This window comes from Lactuca sativa, chromosome 9 (genome assembly GCF_002870075.4).
Source record: "Lactuca sativa cultivar Salinas chromosome 9, Lsat_Salinas_v11, whole genome shotgun sequence".
Lineage (NCBI taxonomy): Eukaryota > Viridiplantae > Streptophyta > Magnoliopsida > Asterales > Asteraceae > Lactuca > Lactuca sativa.
The window spans coordinates 100,126,984-100,147,867 of record NC_056631.2 but is presented as its reverse complement, the minus strand read 5'-3'; the positions used below and the strand labels follow the sequence as shown (position 1 = coordinate 100,147,867).

The following is a 20,884-nucleotide window of genomic DNA, read 5'->3' as shown; positions in this document are numbered from 1 at the left end:
AGTGTTACAGGTAGTACTTCCAACCCTATCTACCATCTTTTACAAGAACAATACTTCCTCTTCAACAAACTCATATTACATTGACAGGGAGAAGACAACATGGCATCATCTTTCTTTCCTTGAATGGTTCAAACCCTAAAAGAGCCTTATCCCGTTAAATTAATCTAAATTTATCACGCTAGCTACCTTTTAATTAAATTTATTCCCTGCTAGATTTGGTAATTAACACAAGTAACCAAACATCTTCTCTTTATTACAATCAAGGTTAGGTACCCAAAATAACAACATACTTGGATTTCTACACATGCCTTAATTCTCACAAATGGAAGGTTCCCGCTTGAATTGTAGTCACCGTTCTCTCATTAACACTCAACTTCACACCTATATACCAATTAAATCCCTAAATGGTCCATTTTTCAAACATTTAAGGTTAAAAACATCAACCTCAAATAACGGGTGTTACACTTTTGGTGTGATTTTTTTCTCAAAACCTCTTAATCAATTAATGGGGGTTGATGTCTCTTGAATATAATTTACATGTTCTTTTATAGTTTTAGTCCTAAAAAACCTTTGTATGCATCTTTTTTTTTTACCTTATTTTATGATTTTTATCCACATTTGAAGTAAAAATGAATATATATATATATATATATATATATATATATATATATATATATATATATATATATTCATTTTTACTTCAAATGTGGATAAAAATCATAAAATAAGGTAAAAAAAAAGATGCATACAAAGGTTTTTTAGGACTAAAACTATAAAAGAACATGTAAACTCAACTACTCAAGGGCGACAATGTAATTATTAGTTTATAAGAAAGGACACAAATGAAAATGATTTGATTGTAATTTGACAAAGAAAATATTAAAACAACTTTAATCCAAATAATAATTTTTTTTCACAAACTTATACGATACAATTAAAATTGTAAAAGTTATGTCATAGATTATTTCAATAAATATATCATTTTATATTAGTACATAACAAAAAATGAGCCATATCCACAAACATGTATTGTTTAACAGCTGAATCAATATCTACAAAGATATCCACAAACGTGTTTTAATTTAAAGTATTTAAGGCATTTGATATCTACGAAGAAAATTCAAATAAATAAACACGGACAAGCTTATAAACTTAAAGAAATATATTGATATATGTATAAACCTAACATAAATCATTGTAATATTATTAATACCTACAATAAATATACGTATCAAACATGTAGTTTTAAAACATTGACTTCGATGACTTAAGTTTCATAACATTTAATCAGAAGTTAAAATTACATACACGACATCTATTATCTTTATTTTTTTGAACAGTTCATTTAATGATGGAGTGGTTATATTTGACACACTCCAATTATTTATTTTTCAAAAAATATAGGTTGTTATATCTGATAAAAAGAAAAAACTAGTTTATAACTTAGTTTTTTAAGAAGTTACGACTCATAAACAATTTTTAAAATTCTCTTCAATATATTATTTATTAATTATAAACGCACATCTGTCATTTTATATTTTACAAACTAAGGTTTCTAGTCATTATACGCTTTACTTTTACCCTACTAAACAAGACATAAATATATCATTTTATTTATAAAAAATTAAAAACCATAAAATAAATTTGATATATGTTTTATAACTTTTTAAATGGAGTAAATGCTTATAATTTTGGGAAAAAAGAAAAGAATTCGGATATTTATATAATTTAATTTTGATTATATAATAATATAATAATAATATTCAAAACTATGTAGAGGGCAGAGCACGCAGCGAAATGCTTGGAGGTCTGGTATTTGAAGTCATCTCTCTCTCTCTCTCTCTCTCTCTCTCTTGTTTCTCTCTCTATATGTATACATATTCTATCTATATGTATATATGTATAAACCAGAATCCATATTTGTCTGTTGTAAGCCACCGTCCGGTCGGCAAAGAAGCGTGAGGTGACCCTTTCTGTCTCCGTCTCTCTCTGTTTTCGCTTAAATTCACTCCACACTCTTCACCCATTCACATCTCACTCCCTTCTCTCCAACCAAATTCAATTTAAACTCTGGGTTTTTCATCGCAAAAGGAGAAGAAGAGTTATGAATTTGTAGATTCGACTGCATCCATTCTTCATGCTTCTAGGTATGTTTCCTCTTTCGTTAGATTGCTATGGAATTGGAATTGGAATTGGGGTTGACGATGTTTTTCATGGGGATTACCGGATTAAGCTTCAACCCACTTAGAAATTTTGTTGTTATAGATCAGAAGATAGGATCGTTTTTTGTTTTGTTTATTTAATTTTGGGAATTATCAAGTTTCTGTTGTCTACTATGGCAACCAAACAGCGGGTTTTGTTGTTTTCTGTTGTGTCCTGTTGCTAATAAATCGGGGTATCGATAATTTTGCGGAAACTGAACTTGAAACCCACTGTAAAAATCAAAACTATATTGTAATAGATAATTAGATCAGGAGTTAGTATTGTTTTTGGGAATTCTCAAGTTCCTATTGAAATTTACACTTTGTGCTTTGCGAAATTTTGATTTCATATATACTTATACGGTTTTTTATTGTGGTTTTACAGTGGTGCTTCGTGTTCTAGATTAAGGATTCGGATTCCGATTTCACGATGATCAGTGTAATGAATTCCGTGAACACTTCCATTAATGAAGTCGGCAAATGCTTGGATTCTCAGTTATGGCACGCATGTGCTGGTGGTATGGTACAATTGCCGCCATTAAACTCCAAGGTGTTCTACTTCCCTCAAGGCCACGCCGAACATGCTGCATCGGGAAACGTGAATTTTGGGGATTTCTCTCGAATCCCACCTTACATTCTGTGTCAAGTTTCCAAAGTGACGTTCATGGCAGATCCCGACACCGATGAGGTTTATGCTAAAATCGGTCTTCTCCCCTTGAGAAACCTCAACGATTTTGATTCTGATGATAATGGGATTCTAGGGTTCGATCAAAACAACCAAAATCAGGAAAACCCAACATCATTCTCAAAGACATTAACTCAATCAGACGCTAACAATGGTGGTGGATTCTCAGTCCCGAGGTACTGTGCAGAAACCATTTTCCCTAAACTCGATTACACCGCAGACCCACCTGTTCAAAACATCTTAGCCAAGGATGTTCATGGACAAATTTGGAAATTCAGACATATTTACAGAGGCACCCCACGTCGCCATCTTTTAACCACAGGTTGGAGCAATTTCGTGAACCACAAGAAGCTCATAGCTGGTGATTCAATCGTATTTCTTAAATCTGATAATAACGATCTCTGTGTTGGGATTCGAAGGGCAAAAAGAGGAATCAATGAGAACAACGACAAGTTTTTCAGAAACCCTATTGAGAAATTCAATGGTGAATCTGTCTTTGAATCTGTGAAATTGGCAGCAAATGGTCAACCGTTTGAGGTTTTTTATTACCCGCGTGCAAGTACACCCGAGTTCTGTGTGAAAGCTTCAACTGTCATGGCTGCTATGAGGATTCAATGGTGTCCTGGAATGAGATTCAAGATGGCTTTTGAAACTGAGGATTCCTCAAGGATAAGTTGGTTCATGGGGACAATTTCGTCTATTCACATCAATGATCAACAACTTTCCCCTAATTCTCCTTGGAGGCTTCTTCAGGTATTAATTATAATAACCCTTCTGCTATGAGGATTTAATGTTTTTTATTTTAATTTTTCTTTATAAAATTGAATTGAAGGTATCATGGGATGAACCTGATTTACTACAACATGTGAAGCGAGTCAACCCATGGTCAGTTGAACTCGTATCTTCAATCCATCTTTCACCATTTTCACCACCACGAAAAAAACTCAGAATCCTCCAACCACCCGATCTCCCGCCACTAACCACCGCCAATCACCACCACCCGACAAGCATCCAGGGAGCCAGGCAGAACAATTCCCAATTTGGACAAAATAACCATTTGAAATCATTCCCAATTGAAATCGCGAACCCTTTAACGAGATTCAAGTCAACAAGTCAAACAACTAAAGAAACCGATGAACACATTTCTTGCTTGCTAACAATGGGGAATACTTTCAAGATGAATGATGATGATAATGATGAAAAGGATAAGAGTAAGAATAAGAAGAAACCAATTTTTGTGCTTTTTGGTCAACCGATTTTGACCGAACAACAGCTGTCAGAGAGCTGGTCTGGTGACGTGGCGGCGGCTCCAAATGTTTCTGATGGTTCAGTGGTCCTTCAGAATGGTCCGGTTGAAAGCTCTTCAGATGAAGCGGGTCCATGGTCAAAAAAGTCAAAACAACAAAAATCTACTCGAATGACTTCTTAGCTTTTTACCCATATCAAGAGTTGTACAGAATCTTGCTAACCCCTCAGGTATTATGCATTGATATGTTGTACTTTTGTTATTGATTAATGTATATTATAATGATAATTTTGTGGCTAAATGATAAAAAGTTATAGTTTAGGTGCTAGATTGATAAAGATGTTGAAACTACATTGAAACAGGAAAAGTACTTTTTTTAAAGGGTAAAAAAGAAGTTGAATCGATTAACTATAATGATGTTTTTGTGGCTAAATGATAAAAGGTTATAGTTTAGTGGCTAGACCGATAAAAATGTTGAAACTAGATTGAAAAAGGAAAAGTACTTTTTTTAAAGGGTAAAAAAGAAGTTGAATGATGTTTTTGTGGCTAAATGATAAAAAGTTATAGTTTAGGGGCTAGATTGATAAACATGTTGAAACTATATTGAAAAAGGAAAAGTACTTTTTTTAAAGGGTAAAAAAGAAGTTGAATCGATTTGTTATAATGATGTTTTTGTGGCTAAATGATAAAAAGTTATAGTTCAGGGGCTAGATTGATAAAAATGCTGAAACTATATTGAAAAAGGAAAAGTAGTTTTTTAAAGGGTAAAAACGAAGTTGAGTAAGTTAAAAAATGGTCCCTGTGTTTTCTGACTGGTCCAAAACTGAAACCCTTTTTTAGTTTTGGTCCTTATTTCAAGGTTTTGTGTCTTTATTTATTTATTTTTCTTATTTCAAGGTTTCATATTGATTTCTATCCTTATTTGAAAGTTAGAGGGACCAAAGTTGATAGGAAACCGTGAAATAAGGGCCAAATTTGAAAAATGTTTGAATTTTGGACTACACAACAAATCAGAAACACAGGGATCATTTTTGTAAATGTCTAAAAAAAGTATAATGTTATAGGTCGTTACGTATTACATTAAAACTAGTTTGTGGTAAAAAAGTATTATAGTAGATGGCAAAATTGAAAAAAAAAAATGTGAAACACAAGTTTATTTATTTATTTATTTATTTTTTCTATATTTTACACATTAAAGATTTAATATACATTCTGAAAATAATATATTTTTGGGGTTATTGCAGTGAGTTCTTGAAGACAGGACAAGAGCTAATAGTTTTAATGGAAGAAGTAGGCAGTGGTAATGTAGGAAGTTAGGAGGTAATTGAATTCTTGTTTATTTTCTTGGATTTATGGGAAAAAAGGTCCATTTTTCTAGCGATTTTGAGACATTATTATGAATTTAGTTTAGACTTTTGATATTTTATTGATGTGTTTGAAAAACCCGATTTCTGGTGAATCATTTGGGTGGAATGTTGATGCACAAGTTTGTTGTGGGTTTTGGGGAAGAAATGTCATGCATTTTGTGGCAATTTTTACACTGAAAAAAGGTGTTTCAACTTTCTCAAGTCAAGAGTGATTGTGTTTATGGTTCATGTTTCTGGTGCATATTTGTTGAACCAATTGAAATTTGAGAAAAACCATGGTGTTTCAAGTTTCAAAAATTTCAAATAAAATGGATAATTACCATAGTTTATTCATTTTAGCCGCATAACTTGTGTTATGTGATATGAAATCACAATTCTTTTTATGGTATAATCTACCATTGTGATCTAGGAGTTGTTTTTTTTTTCTTTGTTAAGTCTTGTATGGATAAAATGATTGAATGGATTATGAAGTTGTCTAGATGAAATGTTGTACATAAAATAATACGTCTAATAAGACTAAATGCCAAATTTATTTTTATATTGGCAAAGAATTTCACAATATGCATTAATATATAATGATTGCAAGAAGTTGGGACGAAAGAAGGACAAATAGGTAAACAACTAGTAATTAAAGACATGGTAAATCACATGTTAACTCATTAGAGGGTCAATTGTAAAATACTAATAATATTTTGAGTGAAGAAGGGTATATGAAATTCTCTGTGTTTAGAAAAAATCTAGTTGTTTACTTTTTAATCTTATTAATTTTTATTCAAAAAAAGAAAAAATAAATAAACAGCATCCAAGTTGTATACGGAAGACTTTGTCTTATGCATTACTCAAGTAATCATCATGTGGTTATGTTAAATGCCATCGTATTTTACGGTATGGTCTATATTTTCTTGTAAAAATCAAAACCATTTGTTTGGTATGTAGTTTCTTTTGATGGCAATGAGTCCATTAGTCAACCCTAGAAATTATCCATCTACTTCCCTCAACCTCTTTGTCTATATATACTTGTTGACTTTAAATATATAACATTTATTAAATTTCCTTTGTTTGTTTTGGCCGGTAATTTTCCATTGTTAATACTTAATAGCCTTTTTGTGATATATTAAAGTACAATATTTACGTTGTTCTTTTGTTAGTTTTAGTAGAAGATATCAATGAAATGAGCTTTTAAAGCAATAAAAAATTTCTTTCAACTTTGTCGTATGAACCATCATTGTTGTATCAAACTATTGATCAACTATATATACTAAACTAACTGTTTGCTAACAATTATATTCAATGAAACTGTGTATAGAAAACTAATAAGAGATGGGGATCAAGACAACATAAGTAAAACAAACCGGAAAATTGAGTAAACTTATCACTTTTTAATGTTATTTTAATAACAATAACTTTTTTTTTTTGCGAAATGACCACTCGGTCAAGAACAATCTATTCAGAATAGACTATTCCAGACCAAAATACACGATCCAAATATAATATTGTAGCTCAATGCTACAATATATATATATATATATATATATATATATATATATATATATATATATATATATATATATATATATATCCCACACACAAATATCTAGAATATGCATTCTGGATTCTCCAATTCCGAAGTTTGTTTTTACCTTCATTTCGGACTAATTTTCAACATGGATTCGTCAAACCAAGTGATTTCTACTTTTTAAATTACTTGCATTTTAGTTTTGAAACAAATAGACTTATTCCAGAATGCGATGCACACTTTGGAATACGAAGAACGAGTCCGAAATATCCAATATTTGTATGTTTTTTTTGCTGCACATGTATGAGGTGCATGCAAGTATCTTATAGTGTGTTTAGGACCATTTTTTTAGTCCGGAACTATGATTTCTAAGGATTTCGGAAAGGTTCTGTAGGTCCGGAATGGAATACGAAGATCTTGGTCCATAATGATGTTCCAGAATATGAAGAACTTGGTCTAGAATGATGTCCTGGAATGAGTAGCCGAAATGATAATTGATTATTAATTTTTTTGGTTCCTGACATTGTTTAATAATCCCTGTTAGTCCAAAGTCAAGTTTGTGTGGATGTTGCTAAAAAAATGGGCTTTACGGACGAAGAAGTTTTATTCCATTTACATGAGCTTTCAAAATTGCACCCAATAATGGTAAAAGCGAATAAATTTTGTTAACATAGTTGGTTTTATGGTAATGTGTATTAAAATGTTGTTGGAATTTTGTTTTTGCAGATAATAAATTAGGATGCTAATTTAAAAAATAAAAAATAAACTCAACAAAGGCACCTATAAAATTAAGAAAGAAATCAGAAAGGGTGTTAAAACTTAAATTGAAAGCAAATAGAACTCTGAAAGATGGGACCAGAGCAAGTTCAGACAAACCTATTATTATAGACTAATTGCAATGTCATTATATTTTTTATAGTTATGTTTCAGCAGGTTGGTTTTATTGTTGGATACGTTTATGCAAGTCCCTGTTTTTAATGTGTATGTTAATATATTTAAAAAAAATCGGTCTCCAACATCCAGTGACTCGATCAATGAGGATGAGTTTCCAATAGAATATGATATACTACGTCTTGAAGAAAAGCAACGACGTCTTGTTGATATGACTACATTAGAGTTCATTCGTGATTAGCAACATGCGAAACAACGAATGGTGATACTGAAAATTCCATTACCACCTTCTGTGGCTGACGAGCGGAGAAAACTAGCATTGTATAATATGCAAATGCTTCTCATTACGATGTATGAAGATATTAGACAGTTTGTGAACACAATAAACCTCATCGAAGAAGCGTTGATGACAACTCCAACAATAGAAGATCGAGTCCAACTGATAGATAATGAATTGAGCCTAATTTAAACCTACACAGAATTGTTTGAAAATCATTTAGACACCGATAGTTTGCACCGGATGCAAGTTCCCGGTTATTCTAGAAATGTAATATCAAAATATTAATATTTTAATGACTTTTGAAACTTAAATATGTAAACGAAACAGTAGGGTTATCTAAAATGACAATGTTTTTCATTAACATTAGTACAAATATCGTTACAAATCCTAATACATATATTGGTTTCCAAAAATTAGGCAATTGTAATAGATACATATTTTGTTCACGGTCAATAAAAACTCCTCTAATTCTAGCATCTGTTTGACGGTCCCTTTCTGCACAAAGCTTATCAATCTCAACATTTACATGTTGAATCCACTTCTTAGCTTCTTTAACATTTTTCATAGCTTCAACAACCTAGTTTTCTTTTTTGTTTACTTGTTCCGCTAGATCATCTACACGTTGATTTAGTTTTTGACTTGTTTCAGAATCTCTTTCGTTTTCTTGTTCAGCGGCCTTCATAACTTGGAAAATGTCATCATGCATTTTATCCGGTAGTGGGAAATCTAGGTCTTCCATAAATGAGTTAATATATGAACAAACAAAACAATCTTCTTATTTACAATGACAAACACCAAAATCAGATGAACTCATTCTCAACTTATTTCTACGTTTACGATGAATGATAGGTACATATTAATAGTCTGAAATGCCATGTTTGGAATAAGTGTATGGAATGTAATGTCCGGAATCTGCATCTCCAAAATGTGATATTCGGAATGTGTGTCTGAAATATGCGTATGTGACTCATATTCACCAGGAATCTATGACATATATGATTGATTTGACTATACATGAATGATTGATATGACTTCTGGAATGTCAGTCCTAACTATCAATCCGAAATAAGTAAAATCTTGGCTTGGAAAGTGTTTCACTATGAAGGATCTAGGAGAGGCTACATATATTCTTGGGATAAGAATTTTAAGAGATAGAAAGAAAGGACTAATTGGTCTTAGTCAAAGTACATACTTGGACAAAGTACTAAAACGGTTTAGTATGGAAATTCCAAGAAATGAGAGCTACCTATTAAGAGTATTGCCAAATTAAGTAAGACTCAAAGCCCCAGTATGGATGAAGAGATAGATGATACAAGTCGAGTCCCCTATGCTTCGGTTGTAGGATCGATCATGTACGCTATGACATGTACTCGTCCTGGTGTGTCATTTGCTTTAAGCATGGTCAGTCGCTATCAGGGAAATCCGAGCAGAGCTCATTTTTCAGTAGTAAAGAACATTCTCAAGTATATACGAAGGACAAAGGGTATGATTCTAGTCTTTGGAGGCAGTGATACATTAAGAGTAAAAGGGTATAGTGATTCCATCTTTTAGGCAGATAGAGACAACTTTCGTTCTCAATCTGGCTGGGTGTTCACATTAAATGGTAGAGCAGTTACTTGGAAAAGTTCCAAGTAAGATATGGTGGCTGATTCTACTTGCAAATCATAGTACATAGCAACAAGGGAAGCATCAAAGGAAGCGGCTTGGTTGAAAAACTTTATCAGAGATCTTGGAGTAGTTCCAACCATTTAGGAGCCAATGAAACTTTTTTGAGATAATGAAGGTGCGGTTGCTTTGACAAAAGAACCGGGAGACTATGGTAAATTAAGACATATCAACATAAAGTATCATTACATCAGACATAGAGTAGAAGAAGGTAACCTCATTGTGAAGATGGTATCATCAGAAGAGAATCTTGCACATCCTTTGATGAAGGCTCTGAGTATGATCAAGCATAATTAGCACGCTAGGAGCATTGGTTTAAGAGATGATATTAGGTTTAGTAGTTAGATGAGTAGTTTGAAACTTGTAACAAAATAAATGTAATTAAATTTTAGTGATTAAATGATATAAATTATTTATGAGTTTGTGTACTACCTTTTTCAATTATTTATTCTTGTGTTTCGTTTTGCATGTTTTACTTTTTGAATGATTTAATTATTCAAATTCCACAGCCACTCATACTTTAGGAAGTAAGGAGTGAATTAAGACTATCATGAATTGGATTGTAGATTGTCTAAGAGAGTTAGACATAACAACTGTATCACTACAACATTCCTGAGTACTTAGAAATGGATATTTAAGTATTGGATAGACCCACGCTCAGAGAATTACGTCATGGATTATATCATGAGTAATTCTAAGACGATAATATCTTATATTCTAAAAACAGATATATATATATATATATATATATATATATATATATATATATATATATATATATATAAGTTGTAATTTACAATTCGGTTATGCATTGGTATTGTGAAAACACATCAGTAATATGATGTTATAAAATACAGTATCATGTATGATTTGGTGAGTAAAGGATGCAAGCATATAAGTCAAAGTTTATTTGTTCCTTTTGTCCTAACAGGAAAGTGACATCTTTGGCCCCTTGGTGATTTTGTGTTGACTTATAGTGTTGGGCCCGAACAGGACTCGACTGATGTGTTGAATTTAAAGTCTTATGTCATCATCATGAATCAGGAAATTGGGAAACAAAACTTGGACAACGAGATTGATTCTAATCCATGTCTCATGTATGTATGATATCTGGTAGAACGGAGGATTACTGGATCACTTATCTTAGGACCAAATGTATGTTTAACTCAGAGTTCAACAATTGCTATGGAAGCACTCTTTGCTGTCTAATTTATAAGTTATAATATTGGTAATTGCAGTTATAGACTTATCCAAGTTGGAGACTATTGGATTAGGTGTTTAAGCCAATAACCGAATTGGTATATACTTGAATTATTAGCAAAGTTCTTTTGGGTTGCCCTCAAACCTAGTAATTGAATATGATGACTTTTAGAGAGAGAGACTTATTTATTAATTTATTATGTGATTAATAAATTAATTAAAAATCAAAATAAATAATTTATTACGATATTATGAGAATAATATATTAATTAGAAATAGTATCATTTAATTACAAAATTATCAAAAATTAATCAAAATTAATTTGGGGATTAATTGGAATAACTAAAAGTAGAAGGACTAAAGGTGATAATGTTCAAAAGCTAAACATTGACCAATTCTAGAACCTCTCTCCAATGGGGGGGGGGGGGGAATTCTAGAAGGGTTCTAGGATTTCCTTGGGCATTAAGGGAGCCTTGGGTGCCTTAGGGAGCAAGGAAACGAGATATCGTTTATCTAAGGAAACCTGTCTTATCCTAGTTCACTTAGCCGCCTATATAACCCTCCATGGGGTTCATAATTTCAGCCATCTCATTATGCCAAGAAAAATTCAAAATTTCTACTCTCCCTCTCATCTCTCTTTAAGCCTCCTTGTTGCTACGATTGGGTGTAAACCATATGAGGCGCGAGATTTTTGGTGCTAGCTTCCAAGTGACTATAAGAAGGATTTTGTTTGATTATCTACTAGTATAATCAAAAGGTATGTTTTTCTAAACTCGTTTATGATATTCGAAAATACTTGGGTTCTTGTAAGGTTCTTGATGTTCAATTGGTTATTGTATTCAATAGTGAAAACATAGATCCTTTGGTTGCATGCAAATTTAGGGTTTAAGTTTTTTCACCAAAATATGATTTTTGTAACCTACAAATCCCATCATAACATTCTTACAATTTTGTCCCAATGAAACAAAACAAACAAAATTTTATAAAAAAAATTGATGTTTGCCCTTAATGGACTTTTTGCTCTGTATATAAAGATCTGCTAAAGAAGTACGCTGCTAAAGAAGTACCCTGTACAAGGTAAGTGATCTTTCAGTGATTGTTTAATGACATTTTCACATTATATAACTAGGTTCCCTTCATACTTTATGCAAATGGTATTCAAAACTGATTATATTTACTAGACAAAAATAGTCCTCCTGCTTCGTATGCAACAAGTTCTTCCATTATACTTGTTTTTTTTAAAGATAGACTCCCCCTCTCTTTCTCTTTCTCTCTTTCTCTCTCTCTCTCTCTCTATATATATATATATATATATATATATATATATATATATATATATATATATATACTAGCCGTTTACCCGCGCCAAGCGATGGTTGCAAATAATTTGTTTCGATAATTAATTTCTTTTCTGTGAGAAATGATTAGTTTTAACTCAGATATTAGTTTGTTTTAGGACACATGTCATATTAAAAATAAGATACAATGTATTGAAATTATCACTAAACATTGGTTTCAATTTAGTGATTTATGTTTTTTTTTCAACGAACAATGTATCATTTACTGCATTCATCGCTTTTATGATTAATAATATCTTTCAAAAATATCATTCAATGTATTATTGAAAAAACACCGGATGGTTCATAATATCTTTCAAAATACAATGTCGTTGTTTGTAGTGAACCATACTTTAACAGTACAATGTTATAACGTTTTTCCATTTATATTTCTATTTTTCCTTACTAAATCATTGTACTTCAAAGGTACAATGCTATAATATTTTTTCATACACACTATTATAACATTTTACTTTCGAAGTACAACTAATAAGTTTGTGAAAAAAAATTCATATTCTTGTTTAACAAAACATCAGTTTCCAAAAAATACCTAGTTGGTTACTTTTTTGTTAAAATGGGTATTTCATTAGCATAAAAACCATTCGAAAAAAAAATCATGGTTTCTTATAGACCTTAAGAACAATTAGAATGTTGTTTATAAAAAACTCATAGAATGAGTAGCATGTCAATTAAACATTGTAATATAATCAAGGTTGTTTTTTGAGAAATACAATAGGATGATACATAAACTACTAACATCTGATCGTAAAAAGAATATTATTTTCAAATATTGAAGGGATTTAAAATAAAAGTAAAAAAAATAAATACAACTTTCTTTTATATTGTTAAATTTCTTTTATTTAACTTGATTATGCATCATTATTTTGTCAACTACATGATGCAATTCATATTAATATTTATCATATTTTTTTAATATACATTTCTAAAGACCCTACAACTCTTTTACATTTAAGTTGAAAAAGAGTTGATCCATTTTCAACCAAACTTCTACAAATGTAAGAGATAAAAATGTTTATTAATTTATTTGCATTATAATGTAATTACGCATACCAAGTCCTCTTCCAAAAAACAAAGTGAAACATCACAATTAAAGTAAAGCTACATTAGAGTTGCTCAATGACACCAATAGTCACCAACTCCATTTTTCTGGCCAAATGTTGAAATAACAATATGAACTTTTTGAAACTACCCTTTTACACATACCCAAACAATGTGGAATAAAGTTGAAAGGGAAGCAAGATAGATTGCCACTCTTGATTACACTTTCTCTTATTGGCCAAGATAGGATCTTGCACACCAGACATATTATTAATTAAAATAAAACTTAGAATATGCTTAAATTATGTTGGGAAAAGATAAAACCGAGGAATAATGGTTAGACTTACCGAATCACAAGTAATGCTTAGGATTTTCGGGATCTCTGATTGTCTCCTATACTACAGGGCATGTTTATTCTTCCTTCAACTCTACCTAATCCTCACCACCATCAAAATGGATACTTTACTTAAAAAACATAGGAAAGTTATTATGTATATATTGGAATAAAGTGGGGATTGCTAGTTCATATGCATTACCACCTGAATCAACATATTGCCCATCCTATAAAACATAAACACAAAATCATATAGATTTTTGTCTAACAACCTTTTTCTTCATTATCAACATATCCCTCTTCTCTCTCTTTAAGCCTCCTTGTTGCTAGGGTTGGGTGTGAACCATATGAGGCGCGAGATTTTTGGTGCTAGCTTCCAAGTGACTATAAGAAGGATTTTGTTTGATTATCTACTAGTATAATCAAGAGGTATGTTTTTCTAAACCCTTTTATGATATTCGAAAATACTTGGGTTCTTGTAGGGTTCTTGATGTTCAATTGGTTATTGCATTCAATAGTGAAAACATAGATCCTTTGGTTGCATGAAAATTTAGGGTTTAAGTTTTTTCACCAAAATATGATTTTTGTAACCTATAAATCCCATCATAACATTCTTACAATTTTGTCCCAATGAAACAAAACAAACAAAATTTTATAAAAAAAAAATTTGATGTTTGCCCTTAATGGACTTTTTGCTCTGTATATAAAGATCTGCTAAAGAAGTACCTTGTACAAGGTAAGTGATCTTTAGTGATTGTTTAATGACATTTTCACATTACATAACTAGGTTCCCTTCATACTTTATGCAAATGGTATTCAGAACTGATTATATTTATTAGACGAAAATATCCCTCCTGCTTCGTATGCAACAAGGTCTTTCATTATACTTGGTTTTTTAAAGATAGACTCCCCCTCTCTTTCTCTTTCTCTCTCTCTCTCTCTCTCTCTATATATATATATATATATATATATATATATATATATATATATATATATATATATATATCCTAAAAGTAAATAATACAAATTTGAAATTTCAAACGTATTCCATCTTCATTTGGTTTGCAGAAAGTTATTGTGAGGAAGGGAATTTGTCATGCTTTTAGTTGCCAGGAAATGATATGGAATCTTATAATAAAAATCAAGAAATTTTAAATTTTTGCTTATAATATTTTTTAATAGTTTGTGTATACTTTGATATACATGTTATGAGGATATTTTAGTATTTGACTTAAAAAGATAGGATTGAATATGAAGGAAGTGTGATTTATATAGTGTTGTTGATAGATATTGCTTTCAAATAGAATGGAATGGTTAATTCCATAATTTGATAGAAATTGGAATATAATGGAATGTTGCATTCCATAATCCATAGGAATGTACTAAATATTTAATGGCTTGAAGAAGCTTTGCTATGTTGTTCTTGATTGCAACATTGAAGGTAACCGACCGAAATGCACCAAATTATAGTTTGTAATGTTGTACTTTTCGTCCAAAGGTTTTGTCTTTTACACATTTACTACGTACCAAAGGTTACGTCTTAATTATCAACACAAGGAAACTGTCATTCCTTACTCTTTTTAAGTCACACAAATTGTTCCCATGAAATATAACCTAAGAGGTGAAGACTGTATTAAGCTAATCATGGCCAAGACAAATGTTGTTATTAATCTAATATGTCCCATACATGTTTAAGAATCTTATTTTTATTGGGTTTCTCTTTAATTGTTTGACATTTTAAAAACTATTTTTTTTCTTACAGGAAGGGAATATGAAAGTAGAACTTATAGTTGTGCGGATGTGAACCATCATATGGCTGAACAACTTGCAAAGTTATGTTTTTGCACCTCCCTTTTGTTTATAATAATAATGTATTCATGCTTTTAAATGGTTATATCGTGATATGCATATTTCTAATCATCATGGTGGAATAATGAGATTTATACAACTTTCTTACTTAGGAGCCTCTCAATCATCTCCCTCCAGAATGCTCCAAGCTAAAGCTACTACAGAAGAATCCATCATATGTGAATTGCCTGAGGTGTGATTTTAGCATAAGTATATTAAGTGCATTCCTAAAGAATAAGCCAAGTAATTAATTAATGATTGTATATCTTCAGACCAAAATATTGAAACCTGCAGTGATGCTTTAATCCATGGATACACTTTGTATATATATATATATATATATATATATATATATATATATATATATATAACTTTCTTCCACTTATTGGAATTATATTGCTTTTCATGCATCTTTTTCATAATGTAGGAATCATTTAGGTTTCCTCTAAGTTTCAAAATGTTTAAAGTTTTACTTTTGTATCAAATGACAAAACTGCAAGATTGGTCCCTGTGGTATTCAAAAAACTTTGGATAGAGTCCAAAAAGTTTCTTACTTGCATAGAAGGTCCAAAATCAAGGAATTTCTGTGTTTTTGGTCCAAAAAAACTTAAAATGACGATTATACCCTTTACTTTCTTTTATATATATATATATATATATATATATATATATATATATATATTTTTTTTAAGTTTTCAAATACTATTTTAATTTAAAAATAAATAGAAAAGGAAATAATTTTCTCTCTCTCTCTCTCTCTCTCTCTCTCTCTCTCTCTCCCTCCATTGGTTTGAGACTTTTACAAGACATATTCTTATAACTTCATCTTCCCCAAAAAGCCAAACCCACTTTGACCTTGAATAATTATCGTCTCCATCATATTGGACAAAGAACACACGAACGAAAGGCAAATTGACTGGAGCTGAGGTGTAAATGGGAAATCGCAAAGAGGGGCAAGGGGGTCTGTCAAGACCGACGACCCTTTGTGGGTTTACTCTTCGTCTTCACTGATTGGGAGAAGTAAGAAAGAACACAAATATAAGCAGTCAAGGTGGTGATCTGTTGGTCAAACAGATCGCGAGAAGGAGTCGATCTCCGACGAACTCCCCTAGGTTCTTCGCTTGTTGTCAGCGACCCCAAATCGAGGGGGAAAGGGAACCGATTGGATCGAAGGGAGAAAGAAGAAGAGCAAAAGCACAAAATGGGTGGTTCGATGGAGTTTTGGTCCATCGCCAAAATGAAAGAAGAAAATGAAGGTGGCTTACGCTGTTGGGTGACTATTACAGCGAGGGGGCTGCTCCGGTGACCTCCTTGGTTGTTCTCCTTCTATTCCGTTGGCAAAACATGAGGGGTAAAGGGAAAGAAACACCGAAGTAGCAGCCGAAGGAAGTGACGATACTCAGGGGTGTTTGGTTATTTCCAATTGACAGGAAGGAGGGGTGGAGGAGGGTTGCCGGTTCCCCCTTTTTTCTCGCCGATGGTGTAGAAACGAGAGAGAGAGAGAGAGAGAATTATTTCCTTTTCTATTTATTTTAAATTAAAGTAGTATTTGAAAATTAAAAAAATATAAAAAAGAAATTAAAAGGGTATAACCGTCATTTTAAGTTTTTTTGGACTAAAAACACAGATAAACCTTGATTTTGGACCTTCTATGCAAGTGAGAAACTTTTTGGACCCTATCCAAAGTTTTTTGAATACCACAGGGACCAATCTTACAATTTTGTCTGTATCAAATCTAACGTATATATTAATGTTATGAAAATCTAAGTTTCCGTTGTTATCATTCCATAATTTATAGATTTTCTTGATATATTTGGTTGAAACCCATTAAAACCCACGCCAATAATGCATCCACTAGTTAATGTCAACTCTTAATTTTAACATTCGTATTAATCTAATAAATAAAAAAAATAAATAAAAACAAAAAATAAAAGAATATTTGATTTCTTATGAGTTTTGATTAAGGTTCTAAATAGCTCGCCATGACGCGCCATGGCTCCTAAGCTTGTATCTGCTGTCAAGCTTTATCAAAAGGCCGCCTTAACTTATATATGTGTATAAAAATGAATAATAGTTGAAAATACATATAAAATTGCCGTCTTATGTCACGCTTTACCGACGATGTAGCTCGACAAGGTTCGGAAAAACTTGAGACTTAATATTGTTGTCAAGTCACACCTAACGTTAGTAAAAAGGAGATAGGATTCATGATTATTCAGAACTGAATCGAATGACATGTACGGATCATTGTAATCTCAGATATCCGGCCATTCTTGACGGTAATTCTGATTTATTGGCAAAGAGGCGAAGAAATAGATTCATCATCCCACTCGAATCGATTCAAGAAGGTGAGAACCAACTAATACCTTCTTCAGATGTCTCAATGGAAATACCAAAAAATGGTATTCTCCGTAGAAATAGTATTCTTGCTTATTTCGACGATCCTCGATATATAAGAAAGAGCTCAGGACTTACTATATGAGACTCGAGAACTAAGGGCATCCACAATGCATTGAACTGCATAGAGTTCAACGATTGTCACATCATCATTCTACAATCCATACAACTCTATTATATTTTTCTCTACAATGCATTAAACTCTATAAAGTTTAATAGAATGTTATAAAATGTAATGTATAGTAAATATTTAAGAATTAAAACTTTTTTTTTCCCATTGAAGAGTTCAATGGTTATTGAACTCCAAATCCATTGAATGCCAAGGTGACATCTTACAATGGTAGAGTTTCATCCATTGAATGACACATGAATTTGCCAACTCATTCAACTCTTCCATTGAACTCACGATTATGGATGCTCTAAATTCAATCACGAAAAGAATTTGATTGAGTATCGAGAAGTCTGAACCTAGAAAAACTTACGTTAAAAAGTAGAGGGACAAAAAATAAAAAATGCATGGAAAACATTAGGGACATTTTGGTAAATCTATTAGATATTTTGCGCCGAATCATTGATTTTCAGCTACTGCCTCGCCCTTGTCCCTCTAAAATCTTATCTTAATAATCATAATTTTAACAGTGGTAACTGCGTTTTGATTTATGGGCCTTCTAAAAACTTCGAATTTGACGGAAGGTGAAAACACCATCAAGCTCCAACATAGATTCAGTTATTCACTTATTTGTATGTATCTCTATGAAAATTTCATGTACAGCTGCGTGTTCTTTTTCAATTTACTGAAATTTTGAAATGCCATGAAAAGAAGTTTAATCGGCAAGATGCCAAGTGATTGTTTGGTTTCGTAAAAAAATGAAAAGCTTAATCGTCAAGGGGTTTAAAACGTTACTTGTGTTCGATCCACTTTATTTTCTTTGCCTTCCCTAGTTGCATTTTATCATACACTCGATCGTTTTGCTTGAGCTTGGGTTTGATAAACATGGGATTTTAGCTATTTGCATGTTTGTTGGTATTTGATTATTTACTGATCAGATCTACCACTATATTTGAAAGTTTCAGATAACATGGAAGAGGGAGGACCTAGCTTCAAAGAGAATCCAGTGCATGTCGACATAGACGACGATGACGACGACTGTTGGATCACAGGCCCTCAAGTGGTCTCTCAAATAAAACACACTCACAAGTATATATGTATACAAAAAGCAAATATGGAGAGATGGAAGTATTTTGGACTCAAAGCTGCTGTACACTAACTTCACATATTCAGAAAACAAAGGCTATATGTATAGCCTGTAGTACATATCCAATGGAAACAAACTAAAACAGTCTACAACCTAGCTAACTACTCCTTAAGACTAGGATGCTTTAAAGACCAAGTATACCCACGTGCACTTCTAATGAACTAGTCAAACACCATTTATTTAAACTAAATAAATCAAACAAATACTAACCATTAACCCATACCCATATCCATATCCTGAATCAAGATTACCCAACAACGACCACGATGGTATGATGGATGATGCGCCATCAGTTAAAGATTTCGACGAGTCATTCTTAAAGAAATTCTGCAAAAAGGCATCGACCTCATTTTTCAAACACTATGGTCTTATAAGTAACCAGATCAACTCATACAATGATTTCACCAACGTTGGAATTCAAAATGTTTTCGATTCCATCGGTGACATCATGGTTGAGCCTGGTTTTGATCCCTCAAAAAAGCGTGATAATGAATGGAGATACGCTTCAATAAAGTTCGGGAAGGTGACTCTTGAGCGACCACGGTATATTGCTGCCGAGGGTGGTGATGAATCCGTCGTGTACTTACCAAGACATGCTCGTCTTCAGAATATGACCTACTCATCCAGAATGCAAGTTCAGTTCAAATTACAGGTAATAAATACGATACCTATGACGTCTCTTTCTAACATCTAGCTAATGAATCATGATATGTTTAGGCTTTGGTGCAACAGTGATTATCTGATGCGTTATGCTTGTCCTTGTGGATTTGATGTGTGAATCTTTTGTTATTGTACGCTTATCAGTTATCACATTTTTAGGTGTATACCCAAGAGCTTGCAAGAAGTGACAAGTTCAAAACCGGTAAGGAGACGTATGTAGAGAAGAAGATACTTGAAAATGAGCCTGAGGAGGGCGAATTATATTGGGAGGATTCCGGTGATGATCAATTCTGATACGTGTTGGATGAGTGGAGTTGAGAAAGATGACTGTGATTATGACCAAGGAGGCCATTTCATTATCAAGGGGGCTAAGAAGGTGACATCATATATGTACTTTCTCCTAGTTTATTTCTATTGACACATGATGGATTGATGAGTTGTTATGGACTCTAAAATAATCTGCAAAATCATTCACTTTGTTACTAATTCAATTAATAGCTCTCTTAAAGGTGCATATCTTGCATATATTATAGTAATTCACGAGAAGAGATATATTTATGTGTACCATTAGTTATCACAAAATCCCACATTATAAATAGTGCTTTTTGTTGTGTTTTGAACACAACAAATTAATGATTTAATTTTTTTAGCTCGAGGAGGGCATTTACTTTTATACGAATATGACTTTTGACAATCCATAAACTACATGTGCATTTATGTACTCATTACTAGAAAACTTGATCAATAACTACAGCACAATCCGTAGTTATTCCGTAGCGATAAGCAGATAGCTACGGAAAAATGATTGTAGTATAATGGTCCGTGGCTAAATTATAGCTACGGAACCGCTACAGAAAATTTCGTAGCTACCATAGCTACGGAAAAAAATAGCTACGAAATTTTTACGGAATCGCTACGGAGCTAAATAGCTACGGAATAGCT

The 20,884-nt window shown here is 32.2% G+C and overlaps 2 protein-coding genes and 1 long non-coding RNA gene across 4 annotated transcripts; all 3 read left to right on the top strand.

Annotated features, from left to right (window-relative positions):
- The first annotated feature begins 1,789 nt into the window (after window positions 1-1,789).
- LOC111915060 (auxin response factor 16) lies at window positions 1,790-5,618 on the top strand. Of its 2 annotated transcripts, XM_023910766.3 has the most exons (4): window positions 1,790-2,147; window positions 2,587-3,639; window positions 3,719-4,362; window positions 5,377-5,618. In XM_023910766.3, the coding sequence occupies exons 2-3, from the start codon at window positions 2,632-2,634 to the stop codon at window positions 4,313-4,315; spliced, it is 1,605 nt and encodes a 534-aa protein (XP_023766534.1). In that variant the 5' UTR covers window positions 1,790-2,147; window positions 2,587-2,631; the 3' UTR covers window positions 4,316-4,362; window positions 5,377-5,618. The 2 variants fall into 2 exon arrangements, with proteins under 2 accessions (XP_023766534.1, XP_042753951.1); XM_042898017.2 differs by lacking the exon at window positions 1,790-2,147 and having other exon boundaries at window positions 2,214-3,639.
- An 8,373-nt stretch (window positions 5,619-13,991) lies between these two features.
- Window positions 13,992-15,957, top strand: LOC122196076 (uncharacterized). The gene is made up of 2 exons (XR_006187337.1): window positions 13,992-14,210; window positions 15,544-15,957. It is a non-coding gene; the product is annotated as an uncharacterized LOC122196076 (long non-coding RNA).
- A 3,182-nt stretch (window positions 15,958-19,139) lies between these two features.
- LOC122195987 (DNA-directed RNA polymerases IV and V subunit 2) lies at window positions 19,140-20,437 on the top strand. Its single transcript, XM_042898284.2, has 2 exons — window positions 19,140-19,934; window positions 20,102-20,437. Exons 1-2 carry the CDS (start codon window positions 19,554-19,556, stop codon window positions 20,234-20,236), a joined length of 516 nt encoding a protein of 171 aa, XP_042754218.1. The 5' UTR covers window positions 19,140-19,553; the 3' UTR covers window positions 20,237-20,437.
- Window positions 20,438-20,884: the final 447 nt, after the last annotated feature.